This window comes from Puma concolor, chromosome A1 (assembly GCF_028749965.1).
Source record: "Puma concolor isolate L17-30 chromosome A1, mPumCon1.1.hap2, whole genome shotgun sequence".
In the NCBI taxonomy this organism is placed as follows: Eukaryota; Metazoa; Chordata; class Mammalia; order Carnivora; family Felidae; genus Puma; species Puma concolor.
The window spans coordinates 66,882,373-66,905,463 of NC_141667.1; the positions used below are offsets into that span (position 1 = coordinate 66,882,373).

Below are 23,091 nucleotides of genomic sequence, written 5' to 3' on the forward strand. Positions count from 1 at the left end.
AATCATATGTGCAAAGGCCCAGAGGTAGAGTGGGAGCAAGGAAGAAATAAAGAATTCATCAGGAGATGTGGATAGGGGCCTGGTCATGCCAAGAATCATCATAGAAAACTGCCAGAAAGTTTTAAAGGGGTGATGGACACATTCAGATTTGTATTTTTTTTTTAAGATTTTTTAAAAGTTTATTTAAGCAATCTCCACACCCAACGTGAGGCTTGAACTCACAACCGCGAGATCAAGAGCCCCATGCTCCACCTACTGAGCCAGCCAGCAGCCCCCAGATTTGTTTTGCAAATATCACCCTGAGAGTTGTGCAGAGAACGGACAGAGTGGGTTGGGGGCAGATGGGATCTCCCAGCCACTTACAGAAGACAGAAGTAGGCAGGCAGGATCAAGGTCTGGCGAGGATGGCTGTTCAGGACTGCTCGGTCTTGCTGTCTAAGGGGTGACTAGCAGAGGATAGAGCAAATAACTAGAACTTGGAAGCCTGGTCTGGGTGCATCGAAAAGAGGCGGAGTCTGATGGGGTGTGCAGCAACCTGGGGCGGGGCCCCGGGATTGGGCTGACCCAGATGGCCACTAGGCTCTGTTGGGTTTGGGGACTGATGTCCAAGCGGACGGGACACTGTACTTCCAGCAGCTTTGGCGGTGGTCCTGATAGTGCTGATCCAGGAGGGGCGGGCCCAAGGTGGGCGGGGCCTTGGGTTGTCCCCCGCCAAGTCACTGTCAGGTTAGAGCTGGTCCAGGAGGGGCGGGGCCCAAGGTGGGCGGGGCGCTGGGCCTCCAGCGGCCACGCCACTGTCGCGGGTGCATTCCTGGCTCTCTGGCCCGGGGCGGAGGAGCGCCCTGGCTGAGTCTGCAGTCCCCACTAGGAGCGGGTGTCGGGGCTGGCCGGAGCTGGGAGCGCGGCCGCGGAGGACCCAGGTGAGCTGGGACCCTGTGCCTGGAGAGGGACCATGGAGGCTCGAAGTGAGCCGGGAACCCTTGAGGACCCAGGTTGCGCTCCCAGCCGCCAGGGGGCGAGCGGCGGCGGGGCTCAGGGACTGCCCCCTCCCAGCACTGGGGACCTGGGCGTCCTCTCGGAAGGGGGGTGGAGGGGACGGTAAATCAGTAACCCGCAGCGCACACAGGGCCTTTTGTCCCGCTCCGTCCAAAGAGCACCCTGGCCGCGGAGCTGGTTACTCATTGCCCACCGGGGCGGGGGCGGGCCGGCTGTCTCTGCTGCTCCCCTCTGGACCTGCCTGCTTGCACCTCCCCCCAGGGTGGCCGGGTAGGGGGGGAGGAGGAAAACGCGCGCTGGTCCCTTGGCCGCGCGCTGGACTGTCTGCGCTCCCCGAGTAGAGATGAGGAAGCTGAGGATCCGATACGTGCCGTCATTTGCCCCGGGTCCCCCAATGCTTTAGTGCGGAAAGCTGAAGGAGAACCCAGGACTGTCTGATGACAGTGTCAGGCCCTTCAGCCCCTGAACAAGGCAGTGGGTCGGTCTGTCTGCCGCCGCGTGTGATCCGACTAAGTGTCCTGAGGTTACAAGATCAGGGCAGCCCGGAATGGGAATAAAATCCTGGGCCTCCCCACTCCTTTCCCAACTAGAGCTGTGGACCCTGAGAGCCACACTCCCTGCAGAGCAGAGCAGGGTGGAGGGATTTTGTGGAGGAGAGCCATAGAAACTGGGGGTGTGTGCAGGGACAGTAGCATCTGAGTCCGATGAAGAAGAGAAATGGGGACGCAGAGGTGTGTATGTGCAAGAGAGAAGATATGCCCAGTTTTGAAAGTCAGTGGTTTCAGTGCTGAAGAGGCTGAAGGAGCAGACTGTGCAAAGAGGATTGACAAAGGCAAGGAGGGCGGCTTGGGATGCTGGATAAACTGTAGATTGGATCCTACTGGACAAGGGCAGCCATTAAGGGTTTGAAAGCTGAGGGGGTGTGGGGTGGTGACATGGCAAAAATATGTAATTTTTAAAGCCCTGCTGGAGAGTGGAGGCTGGAGAGTCAAGGGAGATGTCTGCAAAGGCCCAAGCTAGAGATGACTATGGCCTGCCCTGGGTCCAAGCAACGGTGATGGGATGGACCACAGAAGGATTGAGGAGGCAGATGGACTGGAGGTGGAGGAGGGGTGAGGGGGCATGAGATGAGATGATACCCCAGCTTCAGGGGCAACCCAGGGAAGGAGCAGTTTGAAGGGGGAGATAATGGCTTTGGCCAAGACAAACTACGTGCCCCCTGCCTCAGAGCCAGAGCTGGAAGGGGGGCAGCAGCTGATGAGAAGGGTGCAGTTGGCTTCCTGGGCAAGGTAAATTCAGAGACACCAGTGTCTAGTGACTCTTATTCAGCCCCAGGTAATAGCCAGTAGCCCCTGGGACTATACTGGTCACCAAGGATGCAGACATCCTTGGTGGCATATGGAGGAGGATAACCAGATAGGGTGGGTGTGTACATCACACCTGAACTGCACCAGAATCAGAGGTGATTGGCCAAGGGCAGACCCAGATCGTGGGGAGGAAGGGGGAGGAGAACATTCCAACATCCTGTGCTCTCTGTGTTCCCTACATATGTTCTCTTTTATCCTCAAAGCAGTCCTGTGAGGACAGCACCCAGAGAGGGACTGGAACTTGCAAGTTGGTTAGAGTCAGGATTTGAACTTCACTTTGTTGGACGCAAGAGCCCGTGTTGCCTCAAATAGAGTTGTGAGGACACAAAAAGCAGAGGTATTCCCAGCATGCATTTCTGGTTCAGCATGAGGAAGAACTGCTTGCCATGGAATGTACTGCCTTGTCAGTAGTGAGCGCCCTGCCACCAGAGGTATTCAAAGCTGGTCACGAAAATGTCAGTAATGCTATAAGAAGTGTGGGTCAGATCAGATAACATCCAGATGCTGAGGTTTGGCCTTGTATTGTATTTCATATATATTTTTTTTGTTCTCCAGCAATAAATTCATTTATTCAGCAAAAAAATAAATGATGTGTGCTGAGAGTGAGCAGAAGATCTGTCTCCGTTCTCTGCTTTCCTCCAAGGAAAGAATCCCCAAACTGCCCTTTCTGTGAACTTGTGCCAAGGTCTCAGCAGGACCGGAGGAGAGCAGGAAGCCCAGCCCTGCCCCCCTGCACAACCTACTGTGAAGAAGCTTTGGGCTCTGGCAACAGCAAAGCTGCTTCCAGTCTCTGCCTTGCTGCTGTGTGGTGGGGGGGGGGGGGGGGGGGTTGTACAAGACTTCTAACCACTTCCTGTCTCAGTTTCTTCATCTGCAAAATAGGGGAATAGTACCAACAAAGGTGCATGCATAGCAGGGGTTCTTCTCCCTCCTTTTCAGGAAGGCAGTTGGTGGGAAGCCCAGCCTGGGTCCTTGTGAGCAGCAGGAAGGATATGCAGCTGCTGTTGGCCCTGTTGGGGGTCCTGCTGGAGGTGCCTGGGGCTCCAGCTTTGTCCCTTGAGACCTCTGAGGAAATGGAGCTAGGTATGGCCTTTAAGGTGAGAGAGGATGGCAGGGGTGGGCACATGGAGGGGGCTACTAGCTGAGAAAAGCAGGAGAAGATCCTGGCCCAGTCCCTTGAAGAGGTGACAGCAGGGCAGGGCCCAACCATTTGAGACAAAGTGTCTGGCTCCCAGCAAGCATCCACCTATCTCTGTGTCCACGAGAGAGGACTGACCTTGCAGGGTGAAGGGTCCTGTGCTGGGCTGCAGAACTGGTGGTGAGCCCGTCGGCTGTGTGTGTGTACGTGTGTGTGCGGGTGGGTGTGTGGGTGTGTGTGTGTTCTATGCACTGGGTTTGGGAGGCCCAGACAGCATGTATGGTATATGCACTGTGAGTGTGGTATGCCTGGGAGATGTGGCATGTGCCCTGTATGTGGCATCTATAGCATGTGTTGTATGTGTGTGTGTATGTATGTGTGTGTCAGGCAATGGCATGACCAGTTCAGCATGTGTGCTCTGCACTGTGTGTGTGATGTGCACCAGAGGCGTGGTAATTGCCTTACACAGAGCATCTGTAGCATGTGATTATGTGTGTGTAAGTTGAGGAGCAGCAGGTGTCCAGCATGTGTCGAGAGGTGCTTGTGCCCTGCCTGTGCAGCATGTTCCCCATATGCAGGGGGCTCCCTCAGCTGGGGCTGTGGGGCTCACTGACCTCTGCCCTTGGCCCACAGAGCCCTGCCTGGCCCCCAGCCCAGAGCAGCAAGAGCAGGAGCTGACCGTGGCCCTTGGGCAGCCTGTGCGGTTATGCTGTGGGCGGGCTGAGCGTGGTGGCCACTGGTACAAGGAGGGCAGTCGCCTAGCACCTGCTGGCCGGGTACGAGGCTGGAGGGGCCGCTTGGAGATCGCCAGCTTCCTACCGGAGGATGCTGGCTGCTACCTCTGCCTGGCACGAGGCTCCATGCTTGTCCTGCAGAATGTTACCTTGGTTGTGGATGGTAAGGGGGTCTAGAAGGGGCTAAAGGGTGCCTGGGGAGAGAGATCCTCCCCATCCTAGACCTCAGACATCTCTTTTTATTCTTGACACAGACTCCTTGACCTCCAGCAATGGTAATAAGGACCCTAAGGCCCACGGGAACCCCTCGAATGGGCACATTTACCCCCAGCAAGGTCAGTATGAGTCCTCAAGGACTCATTTTCCTACTTCCCAGCTGGTCACTGAGAAGAAGAGACCTGTGTGGAAGCAGGTGGTCATCCTGGGGACACTAAGTTCTCCTTTCCCCTCCTCTCCAGCACCCTACTGGACACACCCTCAGCGCATGGAGAAGAAACTGCATGCAGTGCCTGCTGGGAACACTGTAAAGTTCCGCTGTCCAGCTGCAGGCAACCCCATGCCCACCATCCGCTGGCTCAAGGACGGAAAGGATTTCCACGGGGAGCATCGCATTGGAGGCATTCGGGTGAGTCTCCAGGTTCCAAGACCATCTGTTCCTCCATTTTCACTCCCCTCTTGGTCCCCTCATACCTATAAGTCGTTCCTTCTCTAATGAGGAAGGCAGCTGTGGGCCCTAGCAGCACTAAACTGTGGACTTGGACAGCTCTGATTCAAGTACCCACTCTGCCACCCTGCGGCAAATGACTTAATCTCGCAGCCTTAGCTTTCTGTGGGAAGTGGGAAGGATCAATAACTGGCAGGTATTGAGTTTCAGCAACTAATTCTCATGATAAGACCCTGCAGAGCCTGCTCCAGGCTGTAGTGAGGAAGCTGAAACTGAGAGAGGGCAAAAACTGGCCCAAGGTGGTACAGCCAGGAAGAGCCCCTGCTAAAACTCAAAGACCCAGACCCAGGGCTCAGAAACTTCCTGGAGCCTTCTTCTTCATCTCAGGGTCTCTGGCCTTGGCCTGGCTTCCCCAGGGCCTAGAAAGCTTGAGAAGACCCCTGTGAGTGGGATCTAGCCCCCTCATTCCCTTGACCCCTGGATGGGCACAGGTGAGTGGCCCCTCATGGACACTTCCCCTGTCCCCAGCTGCGCCACCAGCACTGGAGCCTGGTGATGGAAAGTGTGGTGCCCTCGGACCGTGGCACATACACTTGCCTCGTGGAGAACTCTATGGGCAGCATCCGCTACAGCTATCTGCTGGATGTGCTGGGTGAGCGGACGGGCAGGCAAGGCGGTATGGGGGTGGGAGCCCTGACACTGCCCTCGGGTAGGGCCCAGTCTGGCAGGCAACATGGACTTGGTCTTAGATGGCTCAAGCTGCCCTAAGTGTCCTAGTGGGTCAGAGGGAAGCACAGGGGGTAATGTTGGCCTGGAGGAATAGGGTCAGCTGAGAGAAAAAGTGAGGAAGACATCCAGGCAGAGGGCACAGGCTAAATAAAGGTCCTAGGTGTGACAGATACAATGCATTTGTGAAGAGCTGTATGCCTGGAGTGTGGCATGTAAGTGGGGAGCCATGTCGTGGAGGGCTTTAAATGATAGACCGTGAAGCTGTCCTTGACTGCAAAGGCAATGGGGAGCTATGGTAAGCAGGGGGTGGACAAGATCTGAGCTGCATATCAGGAAGTTCCTTCCCTGGAGCTGGGGGGAGGCAGGAGGCAGATGACCAGGGTGCTTCTGTGGGTGCCACTGGTCAGGGTTGACCACCTGGCCCGGCCCCCAGAGCGGTCCCCGCACCGGCCCATCCTGCAGGCGGGGCTCCCAGCCAACACCACAGCTGTGGTAGGCAGCGACGTAGAGCTGCTGTGCAAGGTATACAGCGACGCCCAACCCCACATCCAGTGGCTGAAGCACATCGTCATCAATGGCAGCAGTTTCGGTGCCGACGGCTTCCCCTACGTGCAAGTCCTGAAGGTCTAGCCCCCACCAGCACCTGAAGCCTACTACTCTCCCATGGGGTGTGGGGGGTTGGTCCCCAGCCTCCTTCCTAGCCACAATATCGCCCCAGGCCCTGTGGTGACCCCTGATTATGTCCCCGGTCCCCAGACAGCAGACATCAATAGCTCAGAGGTGGAGGTCCTATACCTTCGGAACGTGTCAGCCGAGGACGCAGGCGAATACACCTGCCTGGCAGGCAACTCCATTGGCCTCTCCTACCAGTCAGCCTGGCTCACAGTGCTGCCAGGTGAGCACTTGAGGGGGCCAGGAGAGGCTGCAGGAACCCTGCTCTGATCCAGCAGTGGGCTGTGTCCTGTGGGGCTTGGGACATAGCATGCGGATTTGTGTGTTTTTCATCCCTCATTAGCGGTCCTTCTGTGCATGTCCACATATGATTGCCTTGTGAGCCTCTGGGGTATGGATGTGCAGGACTGGGTATAGCTCCAGCTTGCTTGTCAAATGTCCCCATGTGTGCTGGGAGCTGAGAGGGCCTGAGTTAGAAGATGTGGAGCTGGCCATCTGACCACTGACCTGTCAGTTTTCTGTCTATATATGTGTCTGTCTGTGGACAGAGGAGGACCTCACATGGACAGCACCAGCACCTGAAGCCAGGTACACGGACATCATCCTGTACGTGTCAGGCTCTCTGGCATTGGTTGTCCTCCTGCTGCTGGCCGGGCTATATCGAGGGCAGATACTCATCAGCCGGCACCCTAGGCGGCCCGCCACTGTGCAGAAGCTGTCCCGCTTCCCTCTGGCCCGACAGGTACCTTGCTGTCACCCACGCCTTCCTGTGTCCCCATAGCGAGGCTCTTGGCCTGCCTTCCCAACCCAGCTCAGCTCCAGCAGGCTTACCAAGTCACCCACCTTACAGTTCTCCCTGGAGTCAGGTTCTTCAGCCAAGTCAAGCTCGTCCTTGGTGCGGGGTGTTCATCTCTCCTCCAGTGGCCCTCCCTTGCTCGCTGGCCTTGTGAGTCTAGACCTACCTCTCGACCCTCTGTGGGAGTTCCCCCGGGACAGGTATGCTGCATGGAGTGAGCATAAGGTTCAGGTTCCAGGCAGGAATGATGTTCATATGGCTGAGGCCTCGGCTTTCTAATTTCCAGGTTGGTGCTTGGGAAGCCCCTGGGTGAGGGCTGCTTCGGGCAGGTGGTGCGTGCAGAGGCCTTCGGCATGGACCCCGCCCGGCCTGACCAAGCCAGCACTGTGGCTGTCAAGATGCTCAAGGGTGAGTGGTGACGCCGGGGGAGGTGCTGTGGCCGTGAGACTAACAGAAGGGGCTCATGGTGCTACCAGTTGAGCAGTGGTGGCCAGAAGGGCTGCAAGATGCCACTCTTGGGCCTAGGGCCCAACTCTGCTACCGACCCTGGCTAGCCATTTCTGAGATTGTTTCCTCACATGTCACATGGGGTAAACAATAGTTCCCAGGCTGAGGCTCGTGGAAAGTGCCTGGTACATAAAACCTTAACCACTTGAATGATGAGAACTACAAGGATTTGGGATGACTGGGGTTAGGCACCCCCACGTTAGCCCTGGCCCCACGTCAGCCTGGGTCTCAGATAACCATGTCAGCCTCACAGGCCATACCTTCAGCCTCCCCATCTGGGCCCTCCCCCAAGTCTCTCCCCATGTCCACCACTCTAGAACAGCCCAAGCACCAGCCCAAAAGTGCCCAGGACACACCTGGGACCTGCCATCGGGTCTTCTCACTGCTATCCCCCACTTCCTCTACAACAGCAGCCAAAACCATTGTTCTGCTCCCCCACCCCCTCCTCTCTGCACAGCTGGGGCCACCTGGTGCTTTCTGGGAGGCAGGGATTGAGAAATGTGCATTGTGAGGTTTGGCAGGGAGGGTATGTCATTGGCCAAGGGCCACAGGTCAGCCCTGGTCCTCAGCCTTCCCAAGAAGATCTGGAGCAGCTTTTTCTCAGCCTCCCCTAGCTGTACTTCACGGGCAGCTCCCTGAATTCTCAGGCCAAAAGGACACCAGGCCCCAGTCAGACAGGCCTCAGGGCGCCAGCCTGCTTCCCGCCCCCAGGAGCTCTTACCCCATCAAGAACGAATGCCAAACCTCCAGACACAGCGTCTTCCTGTTCAGAGTTCTTCCTCCTCTCCTCTGTTTCCTCGTCCCACTCACAGAGAGGCCTACCTCCTGTAGATCCTTGATCTCGTTTCATCCTTGCAACTGCTGTGAGAGGTAGGGCATGATCCATTGCCCCATTTTATACAAGATGATCCTGAGGTTCAGAGACGTTAGAAGACTTTTTAAAGGCCGCAGAGCCTAGCACGAATTCAGGCCCAGAGCTTCCTGACTCCAGGTCCAGCACTCAATGTCCTATATAGTCAACCCTGCACCTCCCCCACGTATAGTCACCCTGGCTGTCACCCTTGCAGACAATGCCTCCGACAAGGACTTGGCAGACCTGGTCTCTGAGATGGAGGTGATGAAGCTGATCGGCCGACATAAGAACATTATCAACCTGTTGGGTGTCTGTACTCAGGAAGGTGGGTTGGAATGGGGCTAAGGACCGGGACAGTGGGGTATGTAGCCACAGCCTCAGCAGCCTCCCTGTCCATTCTCACCTCTACAGGGCCTCTGTATGTGATTGTGGAGTGTGCCGCCAAGGGAAACCTGCGGGAGTTCCTGCGGGCCCGGCGTCCCCCAGGCCCCGACCTCAGCCCTGATGGGCCAAGGAGCAGCGAAGGGCCGCTTTCCTTCCCTGCTCTGGTTTCCTGTGCCTACCAGGTGGCCAGAGGCATGCAGTATCTGGAGTCAAGGAAGGTATGGGCAGTGGGCAGCACTCTGGACCATTCTAACTGCTCCACCTGCGTACTTTCCTGCCACTGGCACTGAATGTCCCCATCTTCTCCCTCTTTCCCCTTTCCATTATCCTGTCTAAATGTTCCCAAGTCCTTCTGTACCCCCCATCCATACACAGTTGACACTGCATGTCCCTATTCCTTCCTCACACAATCCCTAACTCATCGGGCAAGGGAAGAGACCATGCAAGAGAGAGGTGGGGCCCTGAAGTTAGCTTTGGTTTCCCCCTCTCTGCATCTTGACGTCTTCATTCGTAGAATGAGTGGATGATGCCTACCCCCAGGGTTACTGTGAAGTGCAGTGTGCCCAGCATCCAGCCATGTGTCCTAATAAACCTAAGTCCCCTGCCCTGCCCCTAGTGCATCCACCGGGACCTGGCTGCCCGAAACGTACTGGTGACAGAGGACAATGTGATGAAGATAGCAGACTTTGGGCTGGCCCGTGGCGTCCACCACATTGACTACTACAAGAAAACCAGCAACGTAAGGGAGGCAGGGCAAAGTTGGAAAGGAGGTGGGGGGCACCAGGACCTATGGGACTTGGCATCAATGCCCCCACTTCTCCCATCCAGGGCCGCCTGCCTGTAAAGTGGATGGCACCCGAGGCCTTGTTTGACCGAGTCTATACACACCAGAGTGACGTGTGAGTCCTGGAGGTTGGGGCTCTGGAGTAGCTGCCAGCAATCATTGTCCTACCCCACAAAAGGTGCAAAGCACTTGCCCAAGGCCACACAACCCTAGGACCTGAGTGGGCCCAGACTCCAATCCCCACCCTCCATGGTGGATCATGCCTGTGAGGACCCCCATCCCAGCCCCAGGAGTAGGGAGCAAAGCTCTGCCCTGCTGAGCACTGTTCCTGCCTCTAGGTGGTCGTTTGGGATCCTGCTGTGGGAGATCTTCACTCTCGGGGGTTCCCCATACCCCGGCATCCCTGTGGAGGAGCTGTTCTCACTTCTGCGGGAAGGGCATCGGATGGACCGGCCCCCAAACTGTCCCCCAGAGCTGTGAGACCTCACTCCCTTCTCTCCCACTTTACAGTCCTCATCCTCTGCTCTGACCTTGTCCTTAGGACCTGGTCCCCTAACTCACTGTCACCATCCGAGGGGAGATCCTAGCCTAGTTTCTGTGACCCTTCCTCTGAGTAGCCCCACCTAATCCTTATCAAACTCTGCCCCTTTATCATACCCTTGCCATAAGGTCTCCCCCCACATTCAGTCCTGAGACTCTTCTGACCCTCCACCCTCTCCACCAGGTATGGGCTGATGCGTGAATGCTGGCACGCAGCACCTTCTCAGAGGCCTACTTTCAAGCAGCTGGTGGAGGCACTGGACAAGGTCCTGCTGGCCGTCTCCGAGGAGGTACTGCTCTCCTCTTGTCCCATGACCTCCCTCTGCCCTCCCCCCTCTGGGCCTCATCTCAGCCGACTACCAGGACTGACCAGCACTGTTCCCCATAGTACCTGGACCTCCGCCTGACCTTTGGACCCTACTCCCCTGCTGGAGGGGATGCCAGCAGCACCTGCTCCTCCAACGACTCTGTCTTCTGCCATGACCCCCTGCCACTGGGGCCCAGCTCCTTCTCCTTCCCCGGAGTGCAGACATGAGCAGGGCCACAAGGTTGTTATAGGCAGGCAGGCCAGCAGCCTTCAGCCTCCTGGTTTAGCGGCAACCTGGCAGTGCTTGACCTTGGCAGCCTCAGGCCCCAACCTTAGGGTAGTGTCCCAGATCTCTAGTTCTGCCTTGGGGAGGTCTGTCCTTGTTCCGGGGGCCCCTCGATGAGGCTTCCAGCTCTGGCCTCAGATTCCCAAACCAGACTTCAACCCCAGTCTTTGGAGTCGTGACCCAGGTGTCCTAGTGGCCTGAGTGTTAGGGTTCTGCCTGGCCTCCTGGCCCTTAGCACTTAGTCCAGGGGTTTGGCTGGACCTGGCTATAGAACTGTCCTAAACCTCCCTGCTTCCCTGCACCAAGAGAGGTCTTGGGCCTCCGAACCCCATTTCCCCAGGCCTCCCCTGCCTCTCCTTTGCTGTTTGTCCCAGCATCTTGGTGGCAAGAGCATTGGCCCCTGTGTTCCCAGCTGAGTGGCTGGAAGCCTGCCGAAAACACAGAAGCAAATGGCCTTTTATAAATTATTTTTTGAAATACACCTCTGTGTTCCTGGTGTCTTCCCTGCAGTGGATGGAGGGGAAACAGGGTGGAGGGATCCCCAAGCTGGGAGCCTTGCCTAAGTGACACAGACTGAGGGCTTTGTGCCAGGCCTTGGGTTTGCATCCACTTCCAGCTACCTCAGGGCGAACCCAGGAACCTGTGTGCACCTCTGACTTGGTCTGTCTGTCTTGCCCCATCTTGTGCACGTGATGGTGTGAACGAGTGCTAATGGCAGAGGAGTCCACATGGCACCATCCACTGGATGGAACTCTTATACCCTCTGCACATGCATGTGCATGTGCCTGCCCTGGGACTGTCCCCAAGGGAGCTGGCAGCACCCCTCCCCCATCTGCTCAGCATTAACCAAGCTGACCGTTAACACAGCGTGAAAGCCTGAAACACAGCTTCAAGGCTGCTGCCTGCTCCCACGCTCTGCTGCTCAGGCTGGGGGCTTGTGGGGGCTGTGCCTGCCCCGCCTGCCCCACCCTGGCCAGTCTCCCGGGCAGCAGCTGGTTGCCGCCCAGCCAAGCTGCAGCTGTCCCTGCCTGCCTGGTCCTCCCCTGGAGAGACCGTCATGGCCCTGTTCTCAAACACCCTCTGGGGAGGGGGTGAGGAGATCAGTTTCCCAGAGCTCTGAGCCTGGAACCTTCCCGGGGTCCATCCAGGCAGTTACTGCTGTTCTCCAGCCCCTGAACCAGGGTGGAGTTACCTGACCCAGTGCCTGGTGCTCCCTCCTGCCCTGTCCTCCTGGGACAGGACAGACCCTTTGTGGGGGCCACCTGGATTGCCTCATGGCCTCCCAGGGGGTGGCAGCTGAAAATACATACAGGGTCAGAAGGGACAGGATGTAAGAATCTGGGGCTGGGAGCAGCCTGAGACTGAGCAGCAGCTTCTGGCCATGCTTCTCTTCCTGTTCCAAGTCTCTTCGCACTCCCACCAGTGCCCCCTCTGACTCACCATGTCCCAAACTGAACTACTCATCTTCCCACACAAAGCCACCTCCATGAGGACCCCTACCCCTCATCTCAGGGAAAGGCACCAGGCCAGAAACCAGGGAGTCATCCCTGACTACTTCCTTTCCGTTGGAACTCTATTCCCTAATGGGATGGAGAGAACTCCAGACTTGGAGCCAGGAAGTTCAAAGCCTGCCACTTCCAGTGTCCCCAGGCCAATGCTATTATTTCTCTGATTGTCACTTTCTTCACCAGTGGGGTACGCCTACTCTGCCTACCTCCCAGGGCTAGGAGTTTACGATGAAATGAGTCTTGGATGAGCACATACTTGGGAAAGGATGCCATGCAGAGTTCACATGGGTTTTATTGAGCATTGCACTGAGAACTGGTACTTGGGCTTCACAGCAGCCCTGTGTGTCCTCCTCCTAAGTGACCTCCTCCCAGCCCAAGGCCTCCTCCCTCCCCTTCTCTCCCATTTCCCTGCAGGTGGCTTGGGAGGCAGCTTCCACAAGCAGCTCTTGGCTTATGCTTCCCCTGCATTCAAGGACCCCTGCTAGCTTCCAAGAGCATGCAAACTTTCTGAGCCCCACTCCCAAACCTAGTCTTCCACAGGAGGTCACTATGCCTAGCCCAATCAATCACATGACAGGCAGGTCCCTAAGAACTCACCTGGGGGAGGAAAGTGTTGGGAGGCTAGAGTAGTGACAAAGACAGGGAATGATGATGAGAACTCCCATTTTTCCACTTTTCCATTGTAAGCCCACGGCTGAGCTGGGCTCAGCCACCCACCACTGTCCCTCACTACAGTCTCACCAGACAAACATCAGCCTTCCCAATTTAACGATGGGGAAACTAAGAATGTGATAGGCCTAGGATCACAAGGATGGGAGACTAAGGAAGGAGCTGAGTTGACCCCTGCCCCCCACCTCCCCCAACCTTCCCCAGAGCCCAGGTTCCCAGAAGGTCCTGTGCACATGGGAGACCAGAGTCAGGTCACTCAGAATGACAGAGGCAGATGGTGCCTTGTAGGTCTCGGGGGCCAGGAGGGGTTCCGCTACCCACCCTGTGCCCCCTCCCTGCCAGCCTCCTTGGCAGGCACCCGCTTGCCACATTCCTGACATCCCAAGTCAGAATGAGACAGATGCTGCTAATTCCCCCATGCAAGCTTTCCATTCCAGCTTCCCTCCCCCGAGCCTCTCAGACCAGCATGGCAGCATCTGGAGCCTGGCCCTCTCAGTCTGCCAGAGTTCTGAATGGCTTCCTACCCAGTGATGCTGGCTTCAGGAGCTTGCAGAAAAAGCACAGGGTTATCTCCAGACTCTGCCATTTGTTGGTTGTGTGTGTATTAGTCAGGGCTCTGGTAGGAGCAACAGGTAGATAGTCACACCAATCTGGAAAGTCCAAGCCAAGGAACAGGAGTCTACTGGGAGGGAATCAGCACCTGGGAGGGAAGGTCAGGTTGTCTGGGGGGAGGGGGGGGCGGGTCGCTAGGGATGTTACAACTGAAGTTACCCTCTCTGAGCCTGAAGCACAGAAATGATGACACGTCTCAGAGAACTGTTAGAAGCCCTCAGTCAACAATGGCTGTTGTGGGGAGCCTGGGTGGCTCGGTCGGTTAAGCGTCCGACTTCGGCTCAGGTCATGATCTCACGGTCCGTGAGTTCGAGCCCCGCATTGGGCTCTGTGCTGACAGCTCAGAGCCTGGAGCCTGTTTCAGATTCTGTGTCTCCCTCTCTCTCTGCCCCTCCCCTGTTCATGCTCTGTCTCTCTCTGTCAAAAATAAATAAACATTAAAAAAAAACAAAAGACAATGGCTGTTGTTACTCAGAAATTAGGAGGGAATGGCCCCCAGGGCTGGGTTGCCATGATCTCATTCTCTCCTCATGGCAGCCCTTCCTGGAAGGCATTTTTGTTCCTGCTGCCCAGATGAGGACACTGAGGCTCAGAAGAATGAAGTGACTGGGCCAGGGTTACATGGGGGCAATTGAGAGAGTCAGTGCTTTGGACTAGGTGCTCTGTCCTAGTGCAGAACTCATTCTCACAGCCCCAAATGCCCACTGTTCCAAGGACCAGGTTTTCATGAAGAGACATCTACTAATGAAACGTCCATGCACGCAGGCGGATGGACCTTCATGACACCCAAGCACAGAGCTCTTTGAGCCCCAGCCCTTTGACTTCCATCCCTGTCACCTCACATGGGCTGTGTCTTCTTGGGCCACACTCTTTAGCTAAACCCTTCTTGCCCTGTTGATCTCACTCAAACCTAATTTCTCCAGGAGGCCTCCCTGCTTCTCCTTTCCAGCCTGGGCTCCTCCTCCTGATGAGTCCCGCTATTCAGAGGCTAGAGAAGAGATGCTCTCAATTATCTCCTTCCCCATGGGGCCCCTGGGTGGCACAGTGGGTTAAGTGTCCCACTTCAGCTCAGGTCATGATCTTGCAGTTCGTGGGTTCAAACCCCATGTCGGGCTTTGTGCTGACAGCTCAGAGCCTGGAACCTGTTTCAGATTCTGTGTCTCCCTCTTTGTCTGAGCCTCCCTCACTCATGTTCTGTGTCTCTCTCTCAAAAAAATGAATAAACATTAAAATAATAATAATAATAATAATAATAATAATAATCTCCTTCCCCTAAACTGAACACCAGGAAGCAAGCACTGCTTTAACAGGTTTTTTAATCAGTAGTTCTGAAACCTTAACACATATCAGAATCACCTGGAGATTGGGGTGTCTGGGTGGCTCAGTCAGTTAAGCGTCCAACTCTTGATTTCAGCTCAGGTCATGATCTCAGTTGGTAAGGTCAAACCCTGCATTGGGCTCTGACAGAACAGAGCCTGCTTGGATTCTCTCTCTCTCTCTCTCTCTCTCTCTCTCTCTCTCTCTCTCCCAAAATAAATAAATAAACATTAAAATAATAAAAAAAAATAAACTTAAAAAAAATCACCTGGAGGGCTTGGATTGCTGGGCTCCACCCCTGAATTTTGTATTTGGCAGGTTTGAGGTGAAGTCTGGAAATCTGCATTTCTAATGAGTTCTCAGGGGATGGGCACCACTTTGGAAAGGACAGTTTTATTTTTTATTTTTATTTTTTTTAATTTTTTAACGTTTATTTATTTTTGAGACAGAGAGAGACAGAGCATGAATGGGGGAGGGTCAGAGAGAGAGGGAGACACAGAATCTGAAACAGGCTCCAGGCTCTGAGCTGTCAGCACAGAGCCCAACGTGGGGCTCGAACTCACGGACCGCGAGATCATGACCTGAGCTGAAGTCGGACGCTTAACCGACTGAGCCACCCAGGCGCCCCATGGAAAGGACAGTTTTAAAGAGGCATACAGTTTAAACAATTTAAACAAAAACTCCACTGGCATAAAGGATTTTCAATGAGAAGCAACCCCTTATACCACTTTCTTTGCTCCCCAGGGGAAACTGTGTCTTCTTGCATGCTCCCCCCTCCTCCTGTTTGTATAGCCCTAGATCCAACTTAGTGGTTACTATCCTTGCCCCTAAAATCCAGGGCCTCGCCTGGCAGAACTAAGGGGCAGTATAGTGCTGAAGGAACATAAAGAGACCCATTCCCAGGTACAGACACTCAGGTGCACACCCTAGGCCTGCCACTGCCCACCCCTTCCCAAACCCCAGCTCCCTGAGAGTCTCCCCTCCCACTCCTCCACCTGCTGCAGGATTTAGCCTAATCCCTGAGTATGTGCTTAAGGCAGCTGCAGCTCTCTCTGAGGGGAGAGGGCTCCCCTCTGGAGGAAATCTCCTTGTATTCTCTTGCTATGGAAATCTGACCTTTGTCTGCACCTGGGCCCCACGGCTGGGGTCTGTCCCCAAGAAGTGGCTGAGGAGGGGGCGTGAAATTGCCAACAGCTGAACACACCCAGCCTTTCCCCACATCCTCTCCAACCCAGTGGCTGTTCACATTCCATAGCACCAGCTCTTTCCGGGCCCCCCAGTGCCAGGCTCATGTTCTTGTGTGGGTACTTGGGGCGCAGCCTGACATGGCCCTGCTGGTCTTGCCACCTGGCCCTGCATGGGATGGCTGTGGATTCCTCACAGCTCTTGAAACTCCAAGTCACCCTTGTACCCTTCAGAACTCAGCTATCTCCTCCTCCAGAAAGTCCATGCTGAACTCACAGCACAGCCTAGGCATTCCACTGCTTTGCACAACTGGTATGACCCACTGATGTCTCCTTCTGTCCCACTCAGGGCAGGGGCCTCTCAGGCTCCACCTCTGGGAACTCAGGCCTAGTGCAGAGCAGGCCACTCTAAGGCTTGTCAAATAACCGTATGGTCTGGTAAGGGTGACAACGTGGTTCCCAGCCAGACAGGTCCTTTTCTCCAACAACTGAAGCCCAGGAGAGGTGGGTTGGCTGGCAGGACTGAGACAATGAGACCAGTATCAGGGGGCACAGCTCTAGAATCTTTAAAAAGGAACAGCTCTTAGATCCTGGGGACCAAGATTATTATTGTTGTTGGGGGACCCAGCACACATGCTTAGGAGAGCTTCACCAACACGGCAGAGCTTCTAACCCTGTGTGTGTGGTGGGGGGGCGGGGGGGGCCTTCTGAGCAACCCCTGAAGAGAGGTTAAAAATAAATGACGGGTAGCATGGAATTCTCTAGCTCAGCACAGTCCAACAGAACTTTCCATAATGATAGAAATGTTCCAGATCTGTACTGTCCAAGACAGTGGCCACTAACCAAATGTGGCTCCTGCGACTGAGGAACTGATTCATTTAGTTAATTTAAACATAAATATAAGCAGCTGTGTATGGACAGGACAGCTCTAGAGCCTTCACAAAGGGGCTGCTCTAAATGCACACATGGGGAGTTCTCTCCAACTTAAACTACTGAGGGGGAAATGGGAGGTACGGTGTGCCTAGGGCATTCATATCCATGTGAAATAAGTGCCTGAGGTTGTAGGGATGCAATGGTTGGGGAACGGTGGGCAAGTGGTCACAAAGGTTGCTTCTGGGGAGGGGAACTAGGCAGCTAAGGTAAGGGAGGGAGGGGACCTTTGTTTCTTTATATTTTTGTACATGGTACGTGCATTACTTGTTTACAAAGATTAAAAATAGAAATTTTTTCTTTAAAAAGTAAAGAAAAATCACCAGAGAAGAAAAGTATTCCCTTTGGGTACACACCAGCTTCCAAGGCTGGCTGGCCCAAACCTCAGGCTGCCCCATTGCCAGATTCAGAACCTGCAGGGTCTAGCACCCTCCTAGACAGCCACACCGTCCTTCTGCCTGCTTTCTACACCAGCTCAGGCTGAAACCAAGGCCTACTAGATGCAGCTGGAACTGATCCCCGCCCACTCCCCAAATCCCTCGCTTACCCCTCCTCCACCTAGTCTCCAGCCCCACTAATTGTCTTTCTCTTTTTGTACCACCCCAAGCTTACATGAACCTCAGGGCCTTTGCACTTATAGGTCTGTGCCTGTAATGCTTGTCCCCTGGTTCTTTTGGCTGGCTCTCAGAACAAAGGTCACCTCTTAAGAGTGTCCTCTCCTGAACACCCTGGCTAAAGTCCTCCCTCTGTTATTCCATATTTTAGCCCTTTATTTGTTTTCTTCTGTAACTATCTTATTTGCTCATTCTTTACCAGCTGCCACCTCATTAGAAGGTGAGCTCTGAGAAGCTAAAGGGCTGTTCTGTCCACAAGTGTATCTCAAATGTCTACAATGGGGTGTTTCACATAGTAAGTAGTCCATAGATGCTCATGGAATGAATACATGTTGAATGAAATTCCCAAGTTCAAAATTCAAATCCCAGGTTGGCAAACTGATCTCAAAGAGGCCTCCCAAACCCACTGGGAGCTGAGACAATGCACCTGTAATGTACATGTAGCCTCCTGAGGGAACCACAGTGATGGGCCCCACAGTATCCACAAAAGAGATGGTCAACCCATCCTCTGACTTGGGGCCCGGTCCTGATGTGGAGCTGGAAACCCAGGGAGGCCTCAGGACTGCCAGTGCCCTTAAAGGACCTCCAGACTCAGGGTTTCTGCTTGTAAACCAGCATTCCCCCACAGTGTTGAGGATAGCATGGGAGATAAGGGACCAATCTCTAAGAAAGGACTGTAAATATACAAGAAAAAGACACCTCCAGATGCAAATACAGAGAGCATATGATAAGGTAATTGACCGATAAGGATACAAGCATGTGAGAAGATCCTAACAAGAAGAGTCCAAGAGGGGCACCTCAGTGGCTCAGTCAGTTAAGTGTCCAACTTCAGCTCAGGTCATGATCTCACAGTTCATGAGTTTGAGCCCCACATCAGGCTCTGTGCTGACAGCTTGGAGCTCAGAGCCTGAAGCCTGCTTCGGAGTCTGTGTCTCCCTCTCTCTCTGCCCCTCTCCTGCTTGCTCTCTCTCTCTCTCTCTCTCTCTCTCTCTCAAAATTTAGAAAGCTAGAGAATGCGAGGTATTGGCAGGAATATGGGGGACCTTTCTAGACTGTAGGTATAGCCATCCCAGAGCCGTCTGGGAGCTTGCAGCTAATTACATAAATATATATCCTATGATCTAGCAATTCTGCCCTGAATGCACACCTCCAACCCCCAATCCTCACAAATGACCACACAGAAAAGCTTGGGATGGGGTTGGAGGCACTCTGGAGTTCATTACTGGGAAATGAATCAGTAACATGTATGGAGGACCCAATGGACATAGCCACATGGAGGGACCTCAGAAACCTAGTGCTGAGGGGAAAAGATAAGAAGTAGAATGAGCTCTAAAGCATAAAGCCATTTGGACAAATGAAATGACACAGAAACCACACATTATGAGAGCACACACAAAATCATTAGCACAACTACCTAAAGGGCAGGGTGGTAAGAGTGGGGAATGAGGATCAAAGGGAATTCAAAAACAGACAAAAGAATGAGGCCCAGGAGAAGCAGGTGCCCAGGTGAGGGGTCAGTGATACTTCTAGGGGAGGTGACCCGGGTGCTCATGTTGGGAAGAATGAAGAGCTAACCAGACAGAAGAAGGTCTAAGTGTGTGTGTTGGGGGGCAGAAGGTGCAATAAATCAACAAATGTTTATTGAGCACCTACTATAGGCCAGGTGCCATTCTACTCATTGGGTATACCCTGTGATAAAGACAGGTAAAATCTAGAGATGGAGACAGACATTACACCAACTCCTAGGAAAGTGCTAAGTAAATACAGACTCTCAAGGCCAATTGTCTGCAGCTCTGATGGTGACTACAATGGTGACTGATCCTGACCTGGCTCAGAGAAGGGCTCCATGAGGAAGTGATATTTGTGATGAAGGAGGGGAGCACTTGGCCTTGTGGTTAGTGTTAAGCATTCCAGGCAGAGGAACAGTCTCCATGAAGGTCTGGAAGCAGGCAGAGGAGTGGGGAGAATTTGAGGCATTCAATTCCAGTCACTTGGGCAGAGCATATACAGAGTAAAGGAGAACATGATGCCAAATGCGGCCACACTACAGACAGCCTTGCAGGCTGTGGATTTCATTCCCAGGAGAGTGAAGAGGCCAGAAAGCAAGGGGCTACAATGCAGATGTGGGGAGATGGATGAGGAGACTGCCACAGAATCTAATTGATTCTGGATGCTACAGAGCTGGGAACAGGAACAGCACTCCCAAATATACACATGGTCTCCCAAGGGGTCAGAAATAATGAGCCCCAGAGAGTCTACAAAGGAACTGTCCACTTCCCCTCTTATTCTCTGACCTGGGACCAGCACTATCCTGCACAGCTGCATTGCAGTCCCCTAGGCTTCCACCAGAGGTAGGGGGGTGGCCTAGGCTTGGAAGGGTGTGTGTGTGGGCGGGGGGGGGGGGGGGGGGGGGGGCGGGTGCTGGTAGAGGATGGAAAGAAGTAGAAATTTATCTAAGATGTAGAATAAAAGGATTTGCTAATGGGGACAGGAAGGAGAGGAAGGTGGTCAAAAACTTGTAGATGGAAAAGGGCCAAGAATTGGGAGACCAGGTAGAGTCCACATGTGTTTTAGGCACCTGAAGAAGGGTAACAAGGAAGTAGGCAGGGCAGATAATGGTGAAAATCTAAGACGAATGCACTGTGCTCAACCCTGAAAAAAACTAATAGGGACCCAACACCACCCCAACACCCCCATCCTTGTGCCTTGCATCCCAACCTCTCCCAGCTTCATGCCTGGGCCTCTTCCTTTCCTTTCCTCATCCACCTCTTCTTTCCTCTCTGGTCTCTGCCTTGTAATTGTGTCCTGGGAGAGGTCTCCAGCACAGAGAGAGAGAGAGAGAGAGAGAGAGAGAGAGAGAGAGAAAAGAGTGGAGGGGGATACAGTAGGGTGACGGTGCCACCTACTGGAAGCTACAAGAAGTGCAGCATCCCACCTCATCCTGTGGAGTGAGGTTTGCGTCCCTTGGGCTATACAGAGGTTTCATGAGGGGATCCTGTGAAGAGATGTCTTCTCCTGCTGGTGATCAGGTCATTCCTAGAGGACTATTCAGTTCTGGGTGCTGTATTTTTAAGCGTGGTGCTGATAAGCTCCTCTCCACCCCACCCAGGGGAATCACTGGTAAGCAAAACTACTATAATTTTTATCCCTGCTCACGGCGCCTGGGTGGCTCAGTCCGTTGAGGTTGTCTGACTTCACCTCAGGTCATGATCTCTCAGTTCACAAGTTCGAGCCCCACGTCAGCTGTGCTGACAGCTCAGAGCCTGGATCCTGCTTCGGATTCTGTGTCTCCCACTGTCTGCCCCTCCCCTGCTTGTACTCTGTCTCTCTCTCAAAGATAAACAAACTTTTTATTTATTCATTTAATATATGAAATTTATTGTCAAATTGGTTTCCATACAATAAATAAACATTTTTTAAAAATTTAAATTATCCCTGGTCAAAAACCTTCCACTGCCCTCAGAATTGGGTCCAAGATCTTTTTTTTTTTTTAAGTTTATTTATTTTTTTTTTTTAGTAATCTCTATACACAACTTGGGGCTCGAACTCACGACCCTGAGACCAAGAGTTGCATTCTCTTCCGACTGAGCCAGCCAGGTACCCCTGGGTCCAGGCTCTTTAACAAAGCATTTGAGGATTTGGACCTGGCCTTAGAAACGCTTCATTCCTATTAGTTTCAATCCCAACCTCCTCCTTCTGCTCTCCCTCCCCCCTTCCCAACACTCCCCCAAGCATCTCCGCCCCTTTTTACAGGTTGTTCTCTCTTCCTAGAACACTCTCCTTCTCCCTACTGGTTTTCCAAACTCCTACTCTTCTTTCAGATCTCAAATTCCATATCTATCAGGAGGAGATCTTCCAGCACCCCAATATTAACTAGGCAAAGAGGGGAGGGAAAGAGTGTTTCAGGCGGTGGGAATGGCATGTGCAAAGCCTACAATGCTTTCAAGGAAATGGGAGGGGGCTAGAGACCAGAAAAAAGGACAGAGCTGGCACACTGCAGCCACAGACCTCCACATGGCCTGGCCAGTTGAAGGGTTGATTCCTGGTGAGTGACAAGATTTTCTGATCAGATGTATGTTTGGAAAGGCCCACATGAAAGTAAGCCAAAGCCAGGTGAGAAATGCCAAGTGAGAAAGGCATTGAAGAGGCTAAAGTGGGTGTGGGGAGAACAGGCAGGGGTTGCAAGGTGGGAAATGATGGGTGGACCTTTGAACCCCTACTTCTTGCTGTCTGGGTTCTGAGTTGAGACTCCCAGTTTTTGGCCGTAGCCTCCCAGAGGGGATCCCTACTTACTTCAGTGTGTTCCACACCAGCTCTGGCTGCCTGCTCCAACCCCCTGCACCCAACTTCTCATCTCCTGGTGCTAGTTTTCCAGTGCTGCCCGCCCCTCAGACCTAGAACCTGTGTACTGTGGGAGCTGCCATCCCATTTTAGAGCAGGACAGGACACTAGGCTCAAAGTTGGGAAGTCAGTACTGAGTGGCAAAGATGATGAACCAGAGTCTGTTTGCCCATCTGCCTCCTCCACTACACTAGGTGGCCTAGCAGTTACTGGCAGGGCTCTGTCACCTCACAGCTGGCTGATTTTAGGTGGCTGGCTTTACCTTTCTCTGACTCAGCAGAGATTATTCAAGTCTTCTACAAAATTGGAGTAATCACAGTAAATTGTTCTATGGGGTCTGTGAAGAAATAAAATGTCCATAAGGGGCCCAGCACAGCACCAGGCACATATTAGATGCTCAATAAAAGGTTGCTGTTCACATGAATACTGTCACAGGAACTTAACATGCTCATTGGGGAAATGTGTTTCAGAGTCTTGAATCAGGGGAGGACAAACAAAGCTTGTGGGGTAGGGGACAAGCTGGGAAGGGAGAAGAAAGCAAAGGGAGCATCTCAGAGCAAGTCTGGAGCTAGGATGCCCTGAGTTCCAAGCACAGAGCAGGTGTCAAGGGCACCAGCTCTGAAGGCCTTGAATGTCACATCAAGGAGCCCCCAAAATTTTGGAGTCAGAGAAGGTGCAGATAGTTCCTACACCCAGGGGTGGGATGCTGTCTCCTCTACAGGTGACAGCACTGGCCTTGGAGGCCCAAGGGAGCTAGGACAGCAGAGGAGGGCACTGGCAGCAGGGAGCACATTCTCAATCCTCAAACTTGAGTCCAGGGAGCTCTTCCCAGGCTGGAGAACCTCCCCTATGTAATTCCCCAGCTAGTCACACGGTGGCAACAGTGCAACATGAAAGTCCTCTTAACCACCCTTCTTTTCAGCCAAAACGAGAGCGAAGTACCAACGTATTCCAGGTACCTCTAAGAGCTCCTGCTCCCATCACTAGGCAGTGCTGCCTTGGCTGAGCCTACAGGTTAGACTGCCGTGGAAGTGAAATATTAGATAGGACACTGAGGACTTTCACATTGGCTTTCTCTCTCAGAAGTTTAGCTCACTTATGTAGCTTTTACTTTTGGAGGTGAGGTGATGGGACTGTTTCCATACCTGCGAGGAGAGGA

The 23,091-nt window shown here is 53.7% G+C and overlaps 1 protein-coding gene across 4 annotated transcripts; it reads left to right on the forward strand.

Annotated features, from left to right (window-relative positions):
- Positions 1–762: 762 nt before the first annotated feature.
- FGFR4 (fibroblast growth factor receptor 4) lies at positions 763–11,236 on the forward strand. 4 transcript variants are annotated; one of them, XM_086677769.1, is made up of 18 exons: positions 763–920; positions 3,303–3,446; positions 4,135–4,398; positions 4,490–4,570; positions 4,694–4,860; positions 5,428–5,551; positions 6,062–6,252; positions 6,385–6,523; positions 6,849–7,042; positions 7,151–7,296; positions 7,383–7,504; positions 8,671–8,781; positions 8,868–9,058; positions 9,457–9,579; positions 9,669–9,739; positions 9,963–10,100; positions 10,349–10,454; positions 10,553–11,236. In XM_086677769.1, the coding sequence occupies exons 2-18, from the start codon at positions 3,356–3,358 to the stop codon at positions 10,697–10,699; spliced, it is 2,406 nt and encodes an 801-aa protein (XP_086533895.1). In that variant the 5' UTR covers positions 763–920; positions 3,303–3,355; the 3' UTR covers positions 10,700–11,236. The 4 variants fall into 4 exon arrangements, with proteins under 4 accessions (XP_086533895.1, XP_086533953.1, XP_086533772.1 ...); XM_086677646.1 differs by having other exon boundaries at positions 767–920; positions 2,919–3,446; XM_025924178.2 differs by lacking the exon at positions 763–920 and adding an exon at positions 2,948–2,965.
- The last annotated feature ends 11,855 nt before the right edge of the window (positions 11,237–23,091 follow it).